Source organism: Cynocephalus volans, chromosome 8 (assembly GCF_027409185.1).
Source record: "Cynocephalus volans isolate mCynVol1 chromosome 8, mCynVol1.pri, whole genome shotgun sequence".
NCBI lineage: Eukaryota > Metazoa > Chordata > Mammalia > Dermoptera > Cynocephalidae > Cynocephalus > Cynocephalus volans.
In genome coordinates, this window is record NC_084467.1 from 28,533,815 (window position 1) to 28,554,849 (window position 21,035).

Below are 21,035 nucleotides of genomic sequence, written 5' to 3' on the forward strand. Positions count from 1 at the left end.
ATCCTCCCCTCCCCCAGATTAGGGGCGCTTCCCCGCTTTGTGCGCTCAGCCCCCGAGGGGAAAGCCCCGGGCAGCTGGGGGGGGGGTGGGCAGGGCGGAGGGGGCGCAGGGGAGGAGACACAAAAGGGGGAGGGACCCCGGCGGCAGCTGTCCCTCGAGGGGCCGGCACAAAGGGCCTGCTGGCGGCCCGGGCCGCAGCCGTTTTCATGCTTGTTGGGATTAGGCGCAGGAAACGGTGCTCGGCCCCGCCCGCCCGCGCTTTGTGCGCAGCCCCCGGACCGCGCCACGCCAGGCGCCGCCCGGCTCCGGGGAGGCCGCCGCTTTGTCTGCGCCTTTCGGGGACGAGCCCCGCCCGGGGCCCACTGCACAGCAGCTGAACGCCGGGCTCAGGCCCTCTTCGTCTTCCCCGGCACGGAGGACTGAGCTCCCCCTCGCCGCCCTCATGGGGCACGGCTGCGCCCCACCCCCCGCCGCGCTCTGAGCCCCGCCGACAGCTCGCATCCCACCCCCGAGTCTTCTCTCACCCCCGATGAAGGTGGGTGAGGGGCCTCGGAGGACCCAGCTCCTCCCCCGGATCTGACATCTGAGACCTTAGGCCTACGAACCCCACTTTCTCTGCGCCACCCCACTGCCCCTGCCTGCCAGTCCCTCAACCAGACGAATCTCTTCTTAAATCTACTCGTGATAAATGAGAATGGAGCGATTAGGGGATCGACCGGTTCTGAGCCTAGGGGTTTGGGGGAAGGAACAGGGCTGGGGGTGGCGGGAGGATCTGGCCAAGGACAAGTTTGGGCTGGAGAAGCCAACAGGCCTGGAGAGGGGTCTGGTGCTAGGGCTAGGAGAGTCTCAGGGGGCTGCTGGGGTGTGGAAACCTCCCCAAGATGGGTGCAGGCTCATTTCTGAGAGGGGTGGGGAGAGGGGGACGGAGCGTGCATGTGGGTCTGTGTCCATGAGTGTGCACTTGTGTTAGCGACTGTGCACGTGTATGTGCATGCACAGGTGTGGGGCCCCGTGCCTGTCTGCAGGTGCCTAGTGGGTGTGAGTGTGAATACCAGTGTGGATTAAAGGTCTGGCTCATATCCCAGAACATCCCATCTCATACTCCTCTTCTCACCACCTGCATCCATTAAACTCGTGGGTCTGAGATTCAAGTCCTTTTAGCAATGCTTTTTAATGTTGTTGTTGTTGTTGTTTTACAGCGCAACCGCTCAGCTGTATCTCCTACCTCTGATGGCGTTCCTGTCCTCTCCTAGTGAGATAATAACAGCCAACATTTATGGACTGTTTTCTGTGTGCCAGACCCAGGTCTAACTAAGCCCTTACATGTCAACTCATGTATTTAACTCTCACATGACCCTATGAGAGAAGGACTACTATTGTCCCCATTTTATAGTTGAGAAAAGTGAGGCACAGTTAATAAGAGGAGGATACAAGACATCTGGGTTCAGTCTGCACTAGAAATCACTACTCTCTGTTGCCTCAATGTGTATTGGTTCTCTAGGCTCCTCTTATTCCAGGAAGCCTTCCTTGACCAGGCCCTCACAGATCTAACCCCTCTCCTATTCCTACCAACTGTTCATGCTTGAGTAGGAGGTACTAACGCTGGGTTCTTGGTGAAGCTTGAAGGAAACAGAGGCAGGTAGACAGGTCACAGGCTTCCACTGGGCTATCTCCTTAGCAATACCCACTATACAGAGCCCTAAAATGCCAGAACCCGAACTGCGGAGACCACCTACCATATTCTGAAGCCCTTTTATTCTCCTCTTTACACTTTTCCTCAGTTCCCCGTTCATCTCCTGCCTCCTTGCTCCTCAGGCTTTAACCCCATCCCCTCTGGTCTTCGTTGATGCGTCCCGAGTTGGGGTCCCTGGAGAGAAAGTTCTCAATGGACGCAGCCGCTCTTTCTCTCCCCAGCAGACCCAGCCTCACACTACTTCCCTGCCAATCCTTTTCATGCTTCGGTCCTGTGCCTCCGGCCTGCTTGGACCTGTGCTATGTGCCCTGTCCCTGTGGGTTTCTGGGTCTCAGTCCCAATCTCACCCCTCATTCCTCTTCATGTAGCACCCAAAACCTGGGTTAGGCTTCCTTGTTCCTGGTCATTGGATTTCATTGTGGCAAGAGGGGTGGGGGGGTGGAGGTGGCTGACTGTCCAAAACCATCCCAAGTGCATGAACCCTCCCTCCTTCCCTCTATGTCCCAAGGACTAAGAAATCCCCACCCCAATGATTTTACAACAGCTTCCCAGGTATAGAAATCTCAGGCTGAGATCTGCACAAAGAGCCAGTCCTGACTTCCCCTCTCCTACACTCACAGTGGCTCGTACATTAGGCTTTTGGATGCAAGTCTCATCTACCTGTTCAGACCAGAGCTACTCAAGGATGGGGCAAGCTCCCCGCAGTCTCATGCAGAGGTGCTCAATCTCAATGCATAAAAAGCACTTTCAGGTCTCATTTCTCATTCAATCCTTACAATTATTATAAGCGAGGACACTAAGTCTAGACAGTCTAGAGACCAGGTCTGCCCCCACACACAGGAGGTACAGCGGTAGCCTCAGCACTTCCTGCGATCAGGCCTGGTGGCCAGAGCACCTGATGGGGAACTGCAATTCTTGTCTGGGATGGCTCAGCCACTGGGGTCCTGCCTCAGTTTCCCTGCCCCAAACTCTGCCATCCTGACTGTAGCTCTATCTGCTCTTTCCTAAACCCACTACCACCCCAGGGGCTGGGCCCGTCCTTAGATGCTCAGTGATTAGGAGGGGGTTCTGTAAACATTCAGTTCACCAGTTTCCTTGGTCTCACCTTCATCTTTTTCTCAGCTTAGAGAGCTCTTTGATGGAAAGGAATATTAGGCTGCTTTGTTTTTTTAAAGCCTTTTTAAATAAAGATATCTTTCAAATTTTAGATTCAAACTCCTTAAGGGAAAATTTGATTGTTTTTCCATGAGAATGTTAAATGTGCATCACAAAAGCACTATTTATAATAGTAATCATAGCTCTCACTAATGTAGTTTACTCTGTGTTAGGTACAGTTGTAAGTACTTTACATGTTATGTACTCATTTAATCTTGGCAACAGCCCTTCAAGGTAGTTATTACTATTGTTCCTGTTTTAAACTGAGGCACAGAGAAGTTAATTGGTATGCCCAAGTTCACAGAAACAGAAAACGGTGGAGCCAAGACCCAAATCCAGGGGGTCTGGCTTCCTAGTCTGTGCCCTTCACCAGTGGCTGTACTCAGAAGAACCTGCACATTTAAAAAAGCAGCTCTGGGCCGGCCTGTGGCTCACTCGGGAGAGTGTGGTGCTGATAACACCAAGGCCACGGGTTCGGATCCTATATAGGGATGGCCGGTTAGCTCACTGGCTGAGCGTGGTGCTGACTACACCAAGCCAAGGGTTAAGATCTCCTTACTGGTCATCTTTATAAAATAAATAAATAAATTAATTAAATGAAATGAAATAAAAAAGCAGCTCCTTCTTCAAATTCACCCTCTTATGCTCTGAGGGCTTGAGGTCTCATTATTAGAAATCTGCATGGATAAAGTTATTAAAACTTAGCGACAGCCCTTTGCCAGAACATTTCTTAATAGGTGGAATTGTTAAAATTGGCTCAATATTGTTTAAGTGTCAAGTGTAGTGATGACAAGACTTACTGTCCTTAGTCACTTACTGTTTCAGTAAGAAGTATACTTTGTGAGGCTTAAAATAAATATCTGCTGGAGGGGACAAAAGGGGACATTAGATTTTGCTGAAATGTTTCAGTTTTTATATGTAGAATTATCTGTATAAGAATTAAGAATTAATCAATAATATATGCCTTTATTTAACCAATCAAAATATACCTTCCCTGTTAGGCACCTCTAAGATGACCCTCCATGATCCTTGCCTCCTAGTACTTATAAACTTGAGCAATATCCTCCCTTTGAGTAACCTGCTTCTAACCATAGAATATGGCAACATCAGGGATGTCACTTCTGATTAGAATGCAGAAAACTGTGACTTCTGTCTTGCTAGTACTCTATCACTTTTTTTTTTTTTTGGCAGCTGGCCAGCACAGGGATCTAAACCCTTGACCTTGGTGTTACCAGCACCAAATTCTCCCATGTGAGCTAACTGGCCAGCCTCTCTCACTCTCTTGGTTTGCATACTTTGTTAAAGCAAGCTGACATGCTAGAAGGGCCCACATGGCAAGGAACTGACATGGCCTCCAGCCAACAGCCTGAGAGGAACTGAATGCTACCAACAGAAGCTGTAGTCCCTAGACTGACACCTTGACTGAGAGACTGTGATGCACAGCTAAGCTGTGCTCAGATTCCTGACCTACAGAAAGGGTGAGATAATGTGTATTGTTTTAAACCATTAAATTTTAGGGTAATTTGTTATGCAGCAGTAGATAACTAATATACCTTCTTTATAAAAATAATTAATTTGGGGGAGGAGAGGCCAGGCTAGTTATGGTAAGGGTTGGGTCTAAGAGGGCCAGGGGCATGGGCTGGGGGCACAGGCGAGGGGCTTGAAGTGGGGCCAGGGCCAGCAGCAGCCCCAGGCCTGGGAGATCTCAGACTTGGAATCTGAAGGCCCTGCCAGCACAGGAAAAAAAGGCCAAGAATTTTTGAGAAATTAATAAACCATCTTACAAACTAATGTAAAATAGAAGATATAATGTAAATAAGCATCAACAAATATCTGAAGTCATGTACATGTATTCTAATTACATCTGTGTCAGAACCATCTAATGACCCTAACTCAATCCTTCACAGTCAAGGCACCCTTCAGGGAAGTGGTGACTACAGGGCATGATTGAGTCTGTGAGAGAGACAGTGTGTATGTGTATAGTATGTGTCCCTCACAATCCATTCAGGTCCAAAGGTGACTTAGGACAAGGACAATCCCATAAGGGGCTCTCAGAGCAGAGGCCAAGTCTTGCCTGTCAGACTGTGAGGCCTGAAAGACTTCTCCACCCCCATCAGATTGCCAGGCATAGGAATCTGAATTCCTGTCTCCAGTGTCTCCCCCCAGCTACTGGCCCAGGACCCTGCTCAAAAGGGGAGCTCAGATGGTGTGGAAAAGAGACAACAGGTAGAATAGAAACACATATTCAAGAAATTTAATTCTCTGCGCCAGTATATTCATCCTGAGTTGGTCCAGAGGCCAGAATCACACTCAACATGCAAGAGCCATAGACACAAAGTCCCCCAAGACCCATGCTTCATCCCCACTCCCTATGCCTTTCACCCACCCCACCCATCAGGGATGGAAATCTTTAGAGACAGATGGGAAGAGCCCCCATATTTTGCACATAGGGAGACTGAGGGCCATTCCATGCCACTGTTTGCCTGCCAGACTTCCCTCTTCATACCACTGCTCACCCACCAGCATCCTGCATTCTCCTGGCTCCCAGGAGCAAAGCTAAGAGCTGGGCCACTTTAGTTGGCTCTTCTCCCCAAGACTCACCCACTTTCCAACTCATGGAGCCTGTTAATCCTGTTTAAAGGGCGACACAGTGACAGAAGGGGGTAAGATCCAGCATCCTAAGAGCTTCCAGAGGCTGGGCTGAAACTGACCCCTGCCCACCCCAAGCTCTGGCTCCTCCTGACAGTCTGATTGTAGAGAAATGGACCAAATCAATTTGACATCCAATGCTGCTCAAGCCAGTGAGGCACAGCAGGGTAGAGGCACAGAGAAGTGAGGTTTTTCCCAACAGCCTTGCAACACCTTTTTCATTACTTGCAAGCTTATAAGCATCCATTATTTTTCATCAGAAGCTTAAATCAGTATGGTTTTCTACAGCTCCATCCCCATAGAAAGGTTTGGTTTGTTTGGAACTGGTATTTTAGAATTCCCATTCTCCTCTTCTTCACAGCGTTCTGCCATTGTCATCTCCCACACCCCCTCTCCCACAGGCCCAAAGGCAGAGTTCAAGGACAGTTCTCTAACTCCTTCTGATCCCACCCCACCAGTGCCATGATCTCTAGCACCACCCCCAGATCCCCTCCCTGATACCAACTCTCCATTATCAGCCCTGACAAAATTGCAGCCAAATGCCATGGCAGGCCAGAGCAGCCACTAAACCTCTTAGAGCAAAGCCAGCAAGGGGGACAACAGCCTTAGCAGAGCAAGGTCTGGGTTAAATGAGGGCAAGGGAGGAGAGGTGGCCTGGGAAACCCCAGGAGAATGGATCAGCCAGAACCCTCAGATAAATGGCAGCAGGCTAGCCCACTCTTTCTAGGAAGTAGTGGGACCCAGTGGAGAAAAAAGGCTGGGGTAGGCCATGGGTAACATAGGGTGTGGGTGGATGCCCCACAAGTGCAACTGAATATATTTGCAAACACCTGCTCATGAAGTCTGCCTGCAGATACACATGCTCCTAACACACACTTCCCATGCCTACACCTGCACACATGCACCCCTACAAATAGGCTGCACACACAGGGCTCATTTACATACACCCAACACAAGCCTACACACTCAAACTCACTTATATGCACACATATACACAAGGCTAGATATCTGTTCACACATGTATATACAAATTTACATACATGCTACACACATATATATGTTCACTCTCACACACCCACACACAGGTTTGCATATAAGTTATGTGCGTACACAGCACACTTAAGCTCATTGACACATGCCTGCACACACCTGCCTACATGTTAGAACATACATACTCACTTATGTTTACCTGCACTCATGCCAGCAAATAATCATGTACTTACTTGTACACAACCACACACACACCTGCAAATATACACACATATCCTTGCACACTTGTGGAGGCACATCCTTAGCCCTGGTCCTGGGGCCTGGATGGTGCTGCCCTCTGCTGGAGACAGCGGATAAGCTCCTTTCGGTTGTCCAGGATAGTGTCAAAGCTCTCCTGCAGGCGGGCCTGCTGGTCAATCAACTGGTGCTGCAGGCCCCGGATCCACTGAAGCAGTGCTAGCCGACGATACATCACCAAGTGCACGTGGTGCTTCTCCTTCTCCTGCTCTTTGTAGCGCTCCTGTGCTTGCAGCTGCTGCACAGCCTGGGCCACTGAGGGCAGAAGGGGATCGGGAGGGCCAGGGCCTCGAGGGGTCCCACAGTCAGGCTCAGGACTGCTGCTAGGGCTGTCGATGCTCAGGGAGCTGCTGGCATAGCCGTTGTCCTCCAGAGGGGAGCAGACTGTGCCAGCACCACCCATCTTCTCCAGCTCAGCCTCGGGAATCTCTGCCCCCTCTGGGGGGCTGCGGAAACCCCCCTCGGGGAGTCCAAGGGCCTGGAAGGCCTGGTTGTCAGAGGGTGACTCTGAGGAGCTCCTCATCAGGATAGGTTCCACTTTGCCTGGCATCCCATGCCAATTCTCATTGGCATCCTTGGCACTTGCCATGAAGTTGGAGTTGCTGTCTGGTTGGAGCTCGGGCTGACATACTCCAGGAGGCGGGCCCCCCAGCAACTGGTCCCCCTCAGCTAGCCCTGGCTGGATGGCGAACATCTGGTCTGTAAAGGGAAGCAGAAGAATGAGTCACAACAGCACAGGGTTTGGTGCCTGAAGTCGTGGCAACCTACCTGCGGGGATGAGGCAGCGAGCAAGAACCTGGCTGCTCCGAGTCAGTCACTTTCCCTTGACTCTGGAAACACCTCCCTTTGTGTTGTCTTCCTCCCTCTCTGACTGCTCTTTCTCAGCCTCCTGCACAGGGTTTTTTTCTCCCTCAGCCTTCTGAGGGAGGCCGTCTTCTCATTCTATGCACTTCTCCCCAGAAGACCTCATTCTCTGCTATAGCTTCAAGAACCATCGTATACTGGTGACTACCATCTGTCTCCAGCCCAGATCCAACTGCTGTCTGACCCCGCAACCAACCACAGGCTCAGCAAATTCTACATGTCCAAACCAGCTCTCCTTCTTCAGTGTCCTCAGCAGAATGGCTCGAGCCAGAAGCCTAGAAGCATCCTGAACTCATCACTCTCCTTCCTTCTCCCATCTCATTGGTCACCAAATTCTGACAATTCTTCAGGCTCTTACCTGGACAATTGCCACAGCCTTTTCACTGATCTCTTTGCCTCCACTTAAAAATGCAAATTTGATTTGTCACTGCTCCAATGCTGTCCTTAAACTCCTGCTAAATCTCCGCATGGCGTACGAGGCTCTGCTTGATCTGGCCCTGCTCACCCCATACTCGCCTCCTGCCACTCTACTCCTCCCATCATACCAAACTGCTCACAGATGTCAAAACACACCACTGTTCTTCTCACACTATTCCTTTGGCCTATGATATCCTTCTCTCTCCTCCCCTCTAAACTCTTCCCTTCTCCACCCAGCAAATTCCTCTTTGTTCTTCTAAACTCAGCTCTCAATATCCCCACCTCTCTGACGCTTTCTTGATATTCTCCCACTGCCCCAACAGACACAAACACACACAGTTAATTATGCCTTCCTCTTGGTCCTCACTGCCTTGGGTACACACTGCCTGATCTATGTTTGTTTCCTATCACTGGCATACATAGTTGATGATTAGTAAACGTCTATTCAACTGGAATTTTGTGTGTGCGTGTGTGCATGTGTATTTATTTTAACGATCTTGTGATAGCAGTTTATAGCCTGGCTCCCTGACTAGACTTGGAACTTCTCTATATACCCTCCTTCATATTCCCAAGATCCAGCATAGAGCCTAGCACTAGCAGGTGTCAGCACACACTTGCTGAGTGAGTGAAGGGGAGACGAGACCACAACAGGATTTCCATGCTCAGAACGACCCAGCCAACTGCTGACTGCCCAGGGCTGGAAGAGCTGAGGTCAGTTCCCTCCTGTGCCCTTGGGAGCCCCCCTCCTGCATTGACAAGCCTCTCTTCTGAGCTTGCCCCCTTCCCTCCCAGTGCTCCTGGAACATGTCTACTATCTTGTGTCTCTGTCCCTAGCTTGCTTCATCCTGAGGCACTGGAGTGAGGGCACACCACACCACTCTTTCTTCCCCGATAACCAGCTTCTACCAGATTTAGGGTCTGAATTGATATGAGGTTTCTACTGACCACACATTACTAGGATTAGAAAAATCAAGGGTTTAGGGGCCGGCCTGTGGCTCACTCGCGAGTGTGTGGTGCTGATAACACCAAGGCCATGGGTTCGCATCCCTATATAGGGATGGCCGGTTTGCTCACTTGGGAGAGTGTGGTGCTGTCAACACCAAGTCAAGGGTTAAGATGCCCTCGCCGGTCATCTTTAAAAAAAAAAAGAAAAGAAAAATCGAGGGTCATTAAGAGTGAGGGGTACTATAAGTGGAGTGGGAACTAGTAGGATCTCTATAGGTGACAGGGACCCTCCCTACATGCAGTAGTGGGCAGAAGTCCTGGAGGAGATGGCCTAGGACAGTCACTTCGTAACCTGCGTACCCCCATCCCTCTAAGCAAGGCTGCCGGGAAGGTGCCTGGAGATCTTCCCTCGCTCCAATTTTTTCTTTTTCCTAAACTTGGGCGGGGCCATGAAGGAAGCTTGGGATGGGATGCGGGTGGCGCTAAGGATTACGGGTTCTCAAAGATGGGAAAACAGGAATCCCGACTCCTCAGGATCAGGTTCCCCCACCCCCGGAAGCTAATGGGCAATTTGCCCGGGGGCGGGGGGTTACTCTGTATAACGGGGGCAGGCGGCATCCCGTGCAGGCCTCGCGGAAGAGGGAAGCTACCCCCGGGGGACAGGGGACAGAGACCACCGCCCTTCCCTGATCTCCGCCACCGAGGCAGCTGGGCGGAGGCTGCGACTCTCCCCTCCCTCCCGGCTGGGCCCCAAGCCCTCCCCTCCGGGCCCGGACTCACGGCCGAGGGGCGCCCGCTCGGCGCGGCCGGCTCTGGCTCCGCTCGGGGGCTCGGCGCTGCGGGTCCCCGGGCCCGGCCGTGGGTGCGGGGCTCCGCGCGGCCGCCCAGCCCCAGGCCCGACTGCGGAGTCTGGCGGCGTCTGCGCGGCGGGGCGGGGCGGGGCGGCCGGGCCCACGTGGGCCGGTTCGGCTTTCCGGAGCCACCTCCCCACCCTGGGCTACCTTGACCCGGGCCTTCCAGATCCCGCGCTATCCCCTAACCGCACCGGCTGGGCCCTTCCGATCGGTTCGCCTCACTGCAGACACAGTGACATTTTCAAGATGAAAATCTGATCATGCAGCACCTTTCTGCTAAACACCCTTGGGTGGCTTCCCCGCTGCAGGGAGAAGCCTTAAGGCAGCGGCCGAAGGGCTGTGCGCGCCCGGCCCCTCGGCCTCCGCGGCTTCCTTCTTTACCCTCCCCCTCTGCCGCTGGGCCTCACGCTCCTTTCTGCCTCCGCGGCTTCCTTCTTTACCCTCCCTCTCTGCCGCTGGGCCTCACGCTCCTTTCTGCCACGCGGCTTTCGCACACACCGTTCCCTCTGCCTAAAATTCTCTTCCCCCTTTGGACTTACATTTCATTTCTCTTCTCAGAGAAATCTTCGACTCCCCAGACCGGGTTAGTCCCACTGTTATATTATCTCAGGGTACCTCTGCTCCTTTTCTTCATAGTGTTTATCACAATTTGGATTATATATTCATTTTGTGCTTATTTGATTAAAGTCACTTAATGAAAGCTAGGTCTTAAGAAAGAAAATCTGGTCTGGGACAGGGCTCGGGGCTAATGTCCTGCACCCACGACTCAGTGGCCTCCTCCCGGCAGGGCAGAGAACCCCACCAGGTGCCTGCGCATTGGCTTCCTGTGTCTTTGCCCAGGTGAGGAGGAACAACGTTAAAAGAAAGGGTCTCGGATTCCAAACTCCAGTGAATTCTTCTCAGAGTTCTATTTTACTGAAGACTGATCCTCTCACTCCCTTTCTCCCTGGGGGAAATATGTAGAGTTTGGGGAGCCAGTTTACTATCAAAGAGAATAGAGTAGATGCTGATCCTAGTGATATGAGGCAACCTCTCCCAGTTCCAACTTGATGCCAACTCACTCACCATCCTGCCCCCTAGAGACTGAATGGCTAATTAATTCACACCAATTAATCCTATATACAAAAACAGGGAAAATGGAAGAGAAAAAAATTTTTGTGATTATAACAGCTCCTATTTTAAGAGGGAAAAGGAAATAAAACGAAGGCAGAAGTAACTCAAATTTCATACACTCCCCCAGATAAGAAAATACAGGTGGAGACCTCAGCTGCAATTCTACATCAGGTCCTGAGCCCTAACTAACCTTCCCTTATCCACTGCAAGTTCCCCTTGCCTTCAGCCAGGGTTTTCTTCCTTATGAGGTGACCCAAGTCCTCACTCCTAAAGGCTCTGAGCTTTGGTGGTCTAGGATTATGTAGGTCTCCCCATACCATAGAGCCATAAAATCATTTACTGTTTGGTCTGCCCAGAACAGTACCTCCCTGCCTCTTCTGTCCCCGTCTTTCCCAATCGTAACCACGTGAGTCAAACGAGAGCTTGATGAGTCCTGGGATAGGAGCCCCACTCCAGGTGAGCCAGTCAGAGTCCTTCTCTGAGGCTTTCTAAAATAAAATTAAAGATGAAGCAGGAAAGATGTGACCTTAAGGCTGCCTCAATCATATTCTCCTCCAAGTGGAAGAAGTCAGTCTGTAGTTGGAGAAAATGGCATTGACACACAGAAGCAGAGATGAAAGCAGTCCTGTTAATGTTCCAGTCCCCGTTTCCTGAGGCATTGTAGTTTTCTATGTCTTCCAATGAGGTCTTTATTTTGCCAAGTCTAACTTGAGTAAAATTTCTTTCACTGACAATGAAAAGAATCCTGATTTATACAATAGCACAAGGTAGTGACCTAGGGGTCCCCTGGGTTCCATTCATTTACCTCTCAATCCTCATTAAGTAGTAGCAACTCCATTTCCCCTCAATTGCCATTATCAGTCCAGTCTATACTGTGACCCCCCCTTTCCTCTAGTGCTATGAGGAGCCTGAAATGCAATGGACTCATCTTTGTATTCCTTCCTCCCTAGATGCTAAAACCGCCTGACCTGCAGTACCTAGAATCTCAGAGACAGGAAGCAAATTCTGAGAGCGTCCTTAGGTGCCATCACATAAGGTACTACATCTACCTCTACCTCTTCATATTTATTCTGGCTACAAAAGACAAATAATTATATAGTCATGCCCCATATAATGACATTTCGGTTGACAACAGACCATGTATATGACAGTGATTGGAACAATAGGCAGTGTAGTAGGCTTTACCATTTAGGTTTGCGTAAATACATTTTATGATGTTCGCACAATGATGAAATCATGTGATGGTGCATTTTTCAGGACCCATTTCTCAGAATGTGTCCCCTTCGTTAAGACTTGAGTCATCAATTCCATTGTTCTATAAAGTTGATTGCTTCCAAATAACATAATACCTGATAAGTCAAGTGAATTCCAAGGGCACCAGACTTAGCCTCTCTTTTCTCAGTCAAGGACAATGTTGTGTGGTATACTCTGGCACTGTATAATTAATAGAGTCAGTGCTCGGACAGTGGTCCTGGCCACTCCATAATTTTCAGAAGGCTGGGAGCCTGGAGAACAAAGGCTCTAGGAAGGCAGGGGTGTCCTTCTCCAGGCAGGACGCCAGGGAATCAATCACCCCAAATGAAGGGGTATTTATGGCTGTGTCTGCCCATCCACATACATGCCAGGGACTTAATTGGCAGGGGCACAGAAATCACCAGAGATGGCCAGTATCAGCCCAAACAGGATTCTGCAGAAGGCCATACCACCATGAATATCCAGCAATGGGCAGTGGGTAAGAATCTTGGCAAGCAAACACATAGCAGAGCCAAGAGAGGCTAACAGTGAATAGCCAGATCCAGGCTCCAGAGCCTGGGTTCAGGCAAGGAGACAAAGGAACATGAGAGGAATTTGTACTCCAGGAAATAGGACAGGCGTAAGAGTTACTCATAGGTGGATAATTTTCTCAATGTCAATATTCTCAGGAAGAAAGGGGTGGATAGGATCAAGGTGTTTCAACCTCAAAGACCTTGCTCCTTCTTATCCATTCATTCATATTCAGCACATGGTTACAGAGTGCTTACTTTGTGCCAGGTACTGTGATGGGGGATTCAGAGCAGAATCAGAACTGGTCATGACCTTAGGGAGTTCCTTGTTTAGAAAGGGAAACAGAAGAGAGCTATACAATGTGAGGGGCTCTACAACAGGGCTAGGAGACAAAAGTAATGAGCACAAAAGAAGAAAAAGAAAGGCTTCAGAGGGGTGATATTTGAGTCAGACCTTGAGGGATGAATAGAAGCTCACCAAGAGAGAGCAGGGGAAGGCATAGGAGATTGCATATTCAGAGTGAGTTTGGAAAACATGGAGTAGGCCAGTGTGGCTGGAGCCTGGAGGGATAAGGTGGTAGAAGAGGTGGCAAAATAAAGTTGGCCCAGTTGTGAAAGGTCTTGACCACCATTCTAAGGAATTGGGCTTCATCCTGTGGGCATCAGGGAAATAACTGAAGAAGCCCTCAAAGCTTCCGCATCAGAACAAAGCACAGGCATCTAGTCTTGGAGAACAAACTATATCCCTACCTGCTTTCTCTTCTCTTTTCCTGAGTTCACATCATATGTCACCTTCCCCACATGGCTTTGGGAACAGGCAAATCAAATCATTTTCATCTTTTTGGGCTAGATAAAGACAATGTGCCTTGAAAATAGTTCAATAACATCATAGTTGTGAACATTGTTACTTGGGCCCCATGACCAGGCACAGCTTCAGAAGACCTTTGACATACCAGAGAGCCCTTAAGGCAGATTAGAAGGGAAATTATTCCCTAGAACTGGCTCATCTCAGGAAAGGAAGGCCTAGGAGGGAAGCTGGTGACCTAGTTGTTTTGTTCATCCGTTTCTCTACTGCCTCTTAAAGCGCCACTCAAGTCTATCAAGGAATTACTGTGTGATCACCTTACGTAAAACACATGGCCATTCCCTCACCCTCAATATGGCTGTTTTCTTAGCTGCAAAATGAGGGGGAAGTACATCCAACCAGAAGTTTCAATGCTTTTTTTTTTTTTTTAACCCTTGGTATCATTTTTTTCCTTCTACAAAATCTTTCCAGTATACCCAGTTTAAGATCTTCTGTCTTCCCCTGAAACTTCCACCCTAAATGGCTCCCTAGGGGGCTCCAAGGAAAACTTTAGAGCTCAGTAGGGCACAGTTTCAAATCCACTGCACCAGATAATCCTAGGAAATGAATTCTCCCTGCTCCCCCATCCCTGCAAGGGGAAAAAGAGAAACAGGGGTGTTTTGGAGCTGCTGGAAGAATGAAGAAAAGTGTGTAGACTCTTTCTCTCCAATGCACCCAAGTGGCAAGTAGCTTCTCCAAACCCTCTTCCACCAGAGGACCAGAAAACCAAATCCAAGGTCCTGAGGTTGTTGAACCACCACAGCCCACAGGAGGGAGTGAACTAGGTGGAGAAGCTGAGCTGAAGGAGGAATGAGAGAAGGGGGTGCCTGTTTCACCTCCTTCCTAGCAGCTGCCTCTGTGGGCTCCATAATCCCCATGCCATCTCCCCCACCTCACCCTCCGGCCGCCACCTCTCCTCCACCCACCCCATTCATCAGTAGGAGGGCAAAGTATCAGCACAGCCTTTCAGGGCCTGATAGGTCCTTTCTAGGGGCCCCCCACATGTAACCATTTAACCCCCAGCACAAAGGGCCAGGCTGAATGGGCTTGGAGCCAAGGGCTCGTGCAGAAGGGGAGGACTCAATAGGATTTGGGGAGCTGGGTGTATAAACTGCTCTGCTCCAGCAGCCCTCAATGGAGGAGCTGGAGTCGGGGCATGTGCCGAGGGGAGGAGCCCGGCAGCTGCATCCCACCCCTGAACAATGATTTATTCATTCTTTTGGCACACACAGAGAAAACAGGCTGGGGGAACGTGGCCCCACAAATCGCTCTCGGCCTCAGCTGATTCCCATGACAATCACTGTGGTTCAGAGCACCCTCCCACTTGCAATTCATTGCCTAAAGCTTGCCTGTAAGGAAGTAGAGCACATTAAAGGAGGTCTTTAGTAGCCTGAAGATCAGCAGGCATGTTCTTTGAATTGGTTGCACCCAATCTCAATCTCACTCTCTCTGAAAACTTCCTGATCAGGTTTTTCTCACACCCATTTCACAGCCATAGAAACTGATGCAGAAACAAACAAAAGTAGGCATACAACATGACCTGTCTTAGGACTGCCCTGAGAGCAGGGCTGAGAAAGAAGCAGGGAGTTGGGGAATGTAGCCTAGAAATAACTGACAGGGAACAAAATTCAATAAAGGTTTGCTGGATGAGTTAAAGGCTGTTAACAAAATGTTCTGTGCTTGTTGCCCTCACCCCTCTCCCCAGCTCCTTTCCTGTAGCCACATCTGGCTCCAATTCCCAGAAGAATCTTTGGGAAAACTTTGGGGATTAGGAAACAGAATAGAGATAAGCAAAGATGCTAAAACCAGTAGGTAAAAAATGATGCCAGGTGGGAGGGTAGTTTCAAGAAGCTAAATTGTGACAAGAATAAATTTGCTCATTCTCTCTCACCTCCATACCTCATGTCACCAGGGCCAGATCATACACACACACACAAAATCATAATAAATAAAACTAAAAATCAATAACGTTAGCAGAACAGGGGGAGCCAGGATGAAGTGACCGTCCTCAGACTGGCCTTCGGGCCTCCTGGCCTCAAGCTCATAATTACGTTGTCACATAGAAAACAAATCTATTGTGGGTGGAAAGTGAAGGAGGTGAGAGAGCCGGGCAAGGAGGTTGCCCAGCTGATGGGGGAAGGGACACAGTAGGAAGACTGATGGGCCTTCAGCACTGACGATGGTGTAGTTTGAAACTGACAAAACTAAGGCCTAGACAGTTTCAGAAATTTCTTCCCTTAGACAGGAGGGTGGACACAGTAAGGGAGGTGATCCTGCCCAATACTGGTAGTGGGGAGTGAGAGATGGACCAGGGAGAAGACTGCAAGCCCACTCCTGGAGCCTCAGGAGGTAGGTTGCTATAATGCTGCTGCCCTCTGATGGGCATAAAGGGACAGCATCAACACGTCCAATGCTGGAAACAAATTGTAAAGGAGTCTCTGTCCTTTCCTGTCCTAAAGGCTTGGCTCACAGGTTGGATTACTGAGGAAGCCAACTCTGAGACCGGATGCTTATTAAGAAGTGCAGGATGTTTATTAAAAAGTTCCCTTGGGATCAACATCTGTGGAAGGAGAGAAAGAAGCTGAGCTGTAATACAGGCCTGTGACAACCTCAGCCAACCCCACAGGGAGCCCTGAAGCTAGAATAGCCCTTAAGAGTTGTCCCCAAATGAGCTGAGATGGCCAGGCATTTATACACCTGTCGTCATTGGATGTGGGCTGTGCTGGAAAGCAGCATGAACTTGGGCAAGGTGATCTCTGCAGCTGAGGCAATTACTGAAGGGATTTACTAAGAAAGGCTGTTTGCAGATAGTGCTCCCAGCAGCTGAGCCAGCAAGGCCATCGAAGGAGCTACCCACACACCACAGATACTCATCAAATATGTGTTAAATGAACAGCAGGTTTAGATCATGCCTCAGGTTCCAGGCTCAGCGGGACAGTCCACAACTCTGTTATTTGGACTGTTATACACTGATACTTGGAAATGGTTAGGGGAGCCTTAAAGCTCAGATTCATGGATTCATTCATTCGACAAGCATTCATTGAGGTTTACTATGTGCAGGTCTTGAGGCAGACACTTTACAAATGTTTTTTATTTAATCCTCACAACTGTGGAGCTAGTATTAACTCAGATTATTCAGATGAGATCAAGTTATTAAGTAGCTTTCACAGTCCAATGACACTAAAAAGTGACACTCACAATGGGACAAGTACTATTGCTGCTGCCAAAAATTCTTCAGGCCAGAAAGGGTCTGGGCTCTGGGTGTGTGTGTGTGTGTGTGTGTGTGTGTGTGTGCATGTCTATGAATGGGATGGCTCATTCTCTCCTCTCAGCCAGAACATTTCCTCTATTGCAGCCAAGAGTTGTGCCTCGATAGCCTTCTGCTTCAATTCCTTCCTAATAATGTTGCTCCTCCGAGGTAACAGACCCACATGCAGCCTTTAAAAATTCCTGGTTATAGCTACAGAATAAGCCACTGTTACCCAGGAGTCTGGGCTAGCTCCTTCCCTGGATATTCAATGGATAGACAACCCTTAATCCCCAGTGATCCATAGCCATCTGATCATCAGAAAGTATGAGTTTATTCCTTAATGTCTAACTTCCATAGCTGCTGCAATTGTTTTGGAATACTAACATAGAAGGGACTAGAGGTAGAGGTTTCTGCTGCAGAAACCTCTATGTACCCTGTACCTTTCACTAACATACCCATTCTGTGGAAAGGGGCAAGGGCTGCAGAGACAGAGAAAGTTGTCAGCAGCTGTTCTAGTATAACCCTGACATATTCTCATCCTTGGTCAATTAAAACTTTCAGCACACCTGGTCATCAACATGAAGATTTTAATTTTCTCATTTTGATTCCAATCATAAAGTACTTGAAAAAAAAGACGGAGAGGGGAATGTTTCAAAGTCATGGAATAATTTCTCAGTCTAACTACAGAGACATTCACTTCATTCAACACTCCTCACCCCCTCCCAACCACACACACACGCACACACACATGCACGCCTTCCCTCCTGGGCCCCCAGAACCTAATTTTTCATGTTTGGAAAATCCAGATGATTTTTGCCTGGGTCCATCTGGTTTTCCAAATAACCTGTCGTTTTGATAAATAACGTAAGTTAAATTAGACAAGACAAAGAGAGGGGTGGGCAGTCAGTTTTTTTCCTTCCCTTGGCCTCTGAGAAAAAGAGAGATGGGGGCTGAGAAACCCAAACTGCGATTCACTCCCAACCCTACCCCAGCACTTTCTACTCATTGGATGGGGCCCAGTGATCCTCCAGCCTGGAGCTGGGAGCTGCCTCTTCACCCTCACCTCCAGTCCACCAGCCACCAAGAATACCATAGACTGTGATTCCCTCTAAAATGAAGGGAAGAACCCAGGCATCCAGCCCCATAGCCTTAGGCTGTAGCTAGTTCAAATCCCCTTTTACCATTATGTATCCCACCACAGGGAAGAACTAAATCAATAAACTGAAAATGAAAACCTTTAAGGTGAGAGAAGACAGAAAGAGGGGATGGGAAGGACATGATAGCACAGACCAAAATAATACAACTACTAAAGACAGATCTCTGGCATCGGGGTCTCAAAAGGTAAACTCTGGGGTGACATCAGCCTTACACAAGCCATGCCTGTTTTTCCATTTCAGTACAAGAGTCCAAGCACACACGCAGGCCTCCATTCCTCCCACTGTCACAAGTCCCAGCACAAAGCTAGCCACTGCTAAACGCTGGATTAGGCCCATGTGCTGGTGCACTGTAGAGCTTTGCTGAGGCTTGGCCTCTCCTTCCCACTAAGCCAGAGAATGAAGCATCGGCTCCACCCCTTCCTCAGCAGTGGGTTATCCTGCATTAGTGCAGATTCTTAAATATGCACAATCACTTCACAGTAACTTGTACCTTTGATCTTAACCATAACCCTGTGCACTAAACCAAGTCATTTCTTTTTTTTTTTGTGGTTTTTTCGTGACCGGCACTCAGCCAGTGAGTGCACCAGTCAGTCCTATATAGGATCCGAACCCGCGGCGGGAGCGTCGCCGCGCTGCCAGCGCAGCACTCTACCAAGTGCGCCACGGGCTCGGCCCTAAACCAAGTCATTTCACACAATCTTTATTTTCCAGCTAAGGAAAAAAGTTCATGCCACTTGTAAGTTGCAGAGAGCAAGGACTCAAGGTCTCATATAGCTGAAAGGTCTTAAGTAGGGGAGTGGCATACTACAAATTATGTTTATACAAAGCTCACCCTCTGGCTGCAGTGCACAGGATGGAAGAGAAGCAAAAACAGAAGTGGGGAGATCAGGAGGCTACTGCAGTAACCTGGAAAGGAACTATGGAATCTTGGAGCAGGGAACTGGCTAGAGAGCTGGAAGAAGTGAGCTGATTCAAGATGCAATCTGGAAGTAGAAATAATAGGAATTGGAGATTGTATGATAATGGGAGTGAGGAAGGAGTTTTTAAGAATGCCCTTCAGCTTTCTAGCCTGAGTGACTAGGTATGTGGAGATACCTTTTACTAAAATGGGAAACACAGGAGGAACAGATTTCTAGGGAAGGAAGATCACATTTTTAAAGATGTTCAGTTTGGGATGTTTGTGAGACGACGGGCTTTTAAGGAGTGGGCCACACAATATGATGCGATTGTGATATTGGCGATTTCTTATACTTGTAGAGTAGCACTAGACATAAGGCATTCACATACATTTTTTTTTTTTTTTTTAAAGATGACCGGTAAGGGAATCTTAACCCTTGACTTGGGGGCCAGCCCGTGGTTCACTCGGTAGAGTGCGGTGCTGATGGCACCAGGGCCACAGGTTCGGATCCTATATGGGGATGGCCGGTTTGCTCACTGGCTGAGCGTGGTGCTGACAACACCAAGCCAAGGGTTGAGATCCCCTTACCGGTCATCTTTAAAAAAAAAAAAAACCCTTGACTTGGTGTTGTCAGCACCACGCTCAGCCAGTGAGCAAACCGGCCATCCCTATATGGGATCCGAACCCGGGGCCTTGGTGTTATCACCACACTCTCCCGAGTGAGCCACGGGCCAACCCCACATACATTTTTGAACTTAAGCCTCACAGCAACTCGAAGACAGGCATGAATTAGTGTCCTTATTTTATAGATAAAAAGAGGCTCTGAAAGGTGTGGTATTATTTATTCAAACTTTACTAGCACCACTACATTCTAGGCTGTGTGCCAGGCCATGGGTAGGATATAAAGGTAGAAGATACAATGCATTCTCAAGGACAATATAATCAGATAGTAACATGACAATATCACTCCAGAAATATTCTCCCCTATCCTTGGGTGCATAAGTCCCAGGACAGGAAGCCCCAAGACTCACTAGATATAACTCCAGGAGATAAAAACCAAAAATGCCTACTAAAAAGTCTTCCAGTCTGACCATTAGAAATTCTAATTTCTTTCTTTCCTTTTTTTTTTTTTTAAAGATGACCAGTAAGGTCTTAACCCCTGACTTGGTGTTGTCAGCACCACGGTCTCCCAAGTGAGCCACAGGCTGGCCCCTACAAATCCTAATTTCTAATGGCGAGAAGTTTGTAGAGAAGCAGTTGAGGAAAAGAAAGATCCCACAGAGATCTGAGTACCCTTACTTCTAGAGCTTTGGTGAATATAACCTTATGTGCTTTATGGAAGAGACCCTAGTGTGGCTTGTGTAACTATGGACTGAATTGATGATATGAGACTAAAGACCTGTTTAAATGATGTCAATACCATGTGTTCCTCTTCAGTGTCTAGAACAAGAAGGAACCGAAAGGACTAACACTGAGCACACTCTATCTCACAGACTTGGGCTCTCATGCCTCCAAATATGTAATTTCCAAACTAGCAGAGCTGAGTCCTACTAGGAGCCATAGTGTCAGGCCCTAGGGCTCCAATTTCATTAAAACATAGCTGATGCTGATAGCTGAATGTGTTTAGGGCAAAGGGCATGCAGATCAGGTTGAAATTCTCCCTTTCAATCCTTTTACCAAGGTCAAAGCTTAGCTTGCCATATGGCAGCTATAATGGCATGAGGAAAAGTGACCCTGAGTTTAAGACTCAACTATTTCTTTCTCCAGAGTGCTTTCTCCCTGGAGCCTCAGATGGAAACCATTTGCTCCCCAAATTTCTTAGGCACTGATTTTATTATCCTCAGTGATCAATTCCAATTCACTTCTCCATCTCTCCCCCAAAAAAGGGCATGTGGGGAAATAAGAGAGAAATATCCAGGCCTCCTTTTCAATTAGTTCTCATTTGCCCAGCAAGGGCTGCCTAGCCTTGGGCACTGTTTAGAGACCTCAAAGAGAGTGGCCATAACCTTCACCTTGGACCCAGGTACACTATAACAAAGTACATGCAAAGTCAGCTAAAGACAAAGCACCAGTCAAAGAGCTATAACAACAGGCACTATTTAGGTAAACTCTCCTCCTCACCTGCACCGAACCCAAACCACCTAGT

General features: G+C 48.8%; 1 protein-coding gene across 1 annotated transcript; it reads right to left on the reverse strand.

Annotated features, from left to right (window-relative positions):
* Positions 1 to 5,990: 5,990 nt before the first annotated feature.
* C8H1orf216 (chromosome 8 C1orf216 homolog) lies at positions 5,991 to 9,900 on the reverse strand. Its single transcript, XM_063106190.1, has 2 exons — positions 9,791 to 9,900; positions 5,991 to 7,483 (listed from the first exon to the last, which is right to left on the reverse strand). The coding sequence occupies exon 2, from the start codon at positions 7,476 to 7,478 to the stop codon at positions 6,789 to 6,791; it is 690 nt and encodes a 229-aa protein (XP_062962260.1). The 5' UTR covers positions 7,479 to 7,483; positions 9,791 to 9,900; the 3' UTR covers positions 5,991 to 6,788.
* Between the last annotated feature and the right edge of the window lie 11,135 nt (positions 9,901 to 21,035).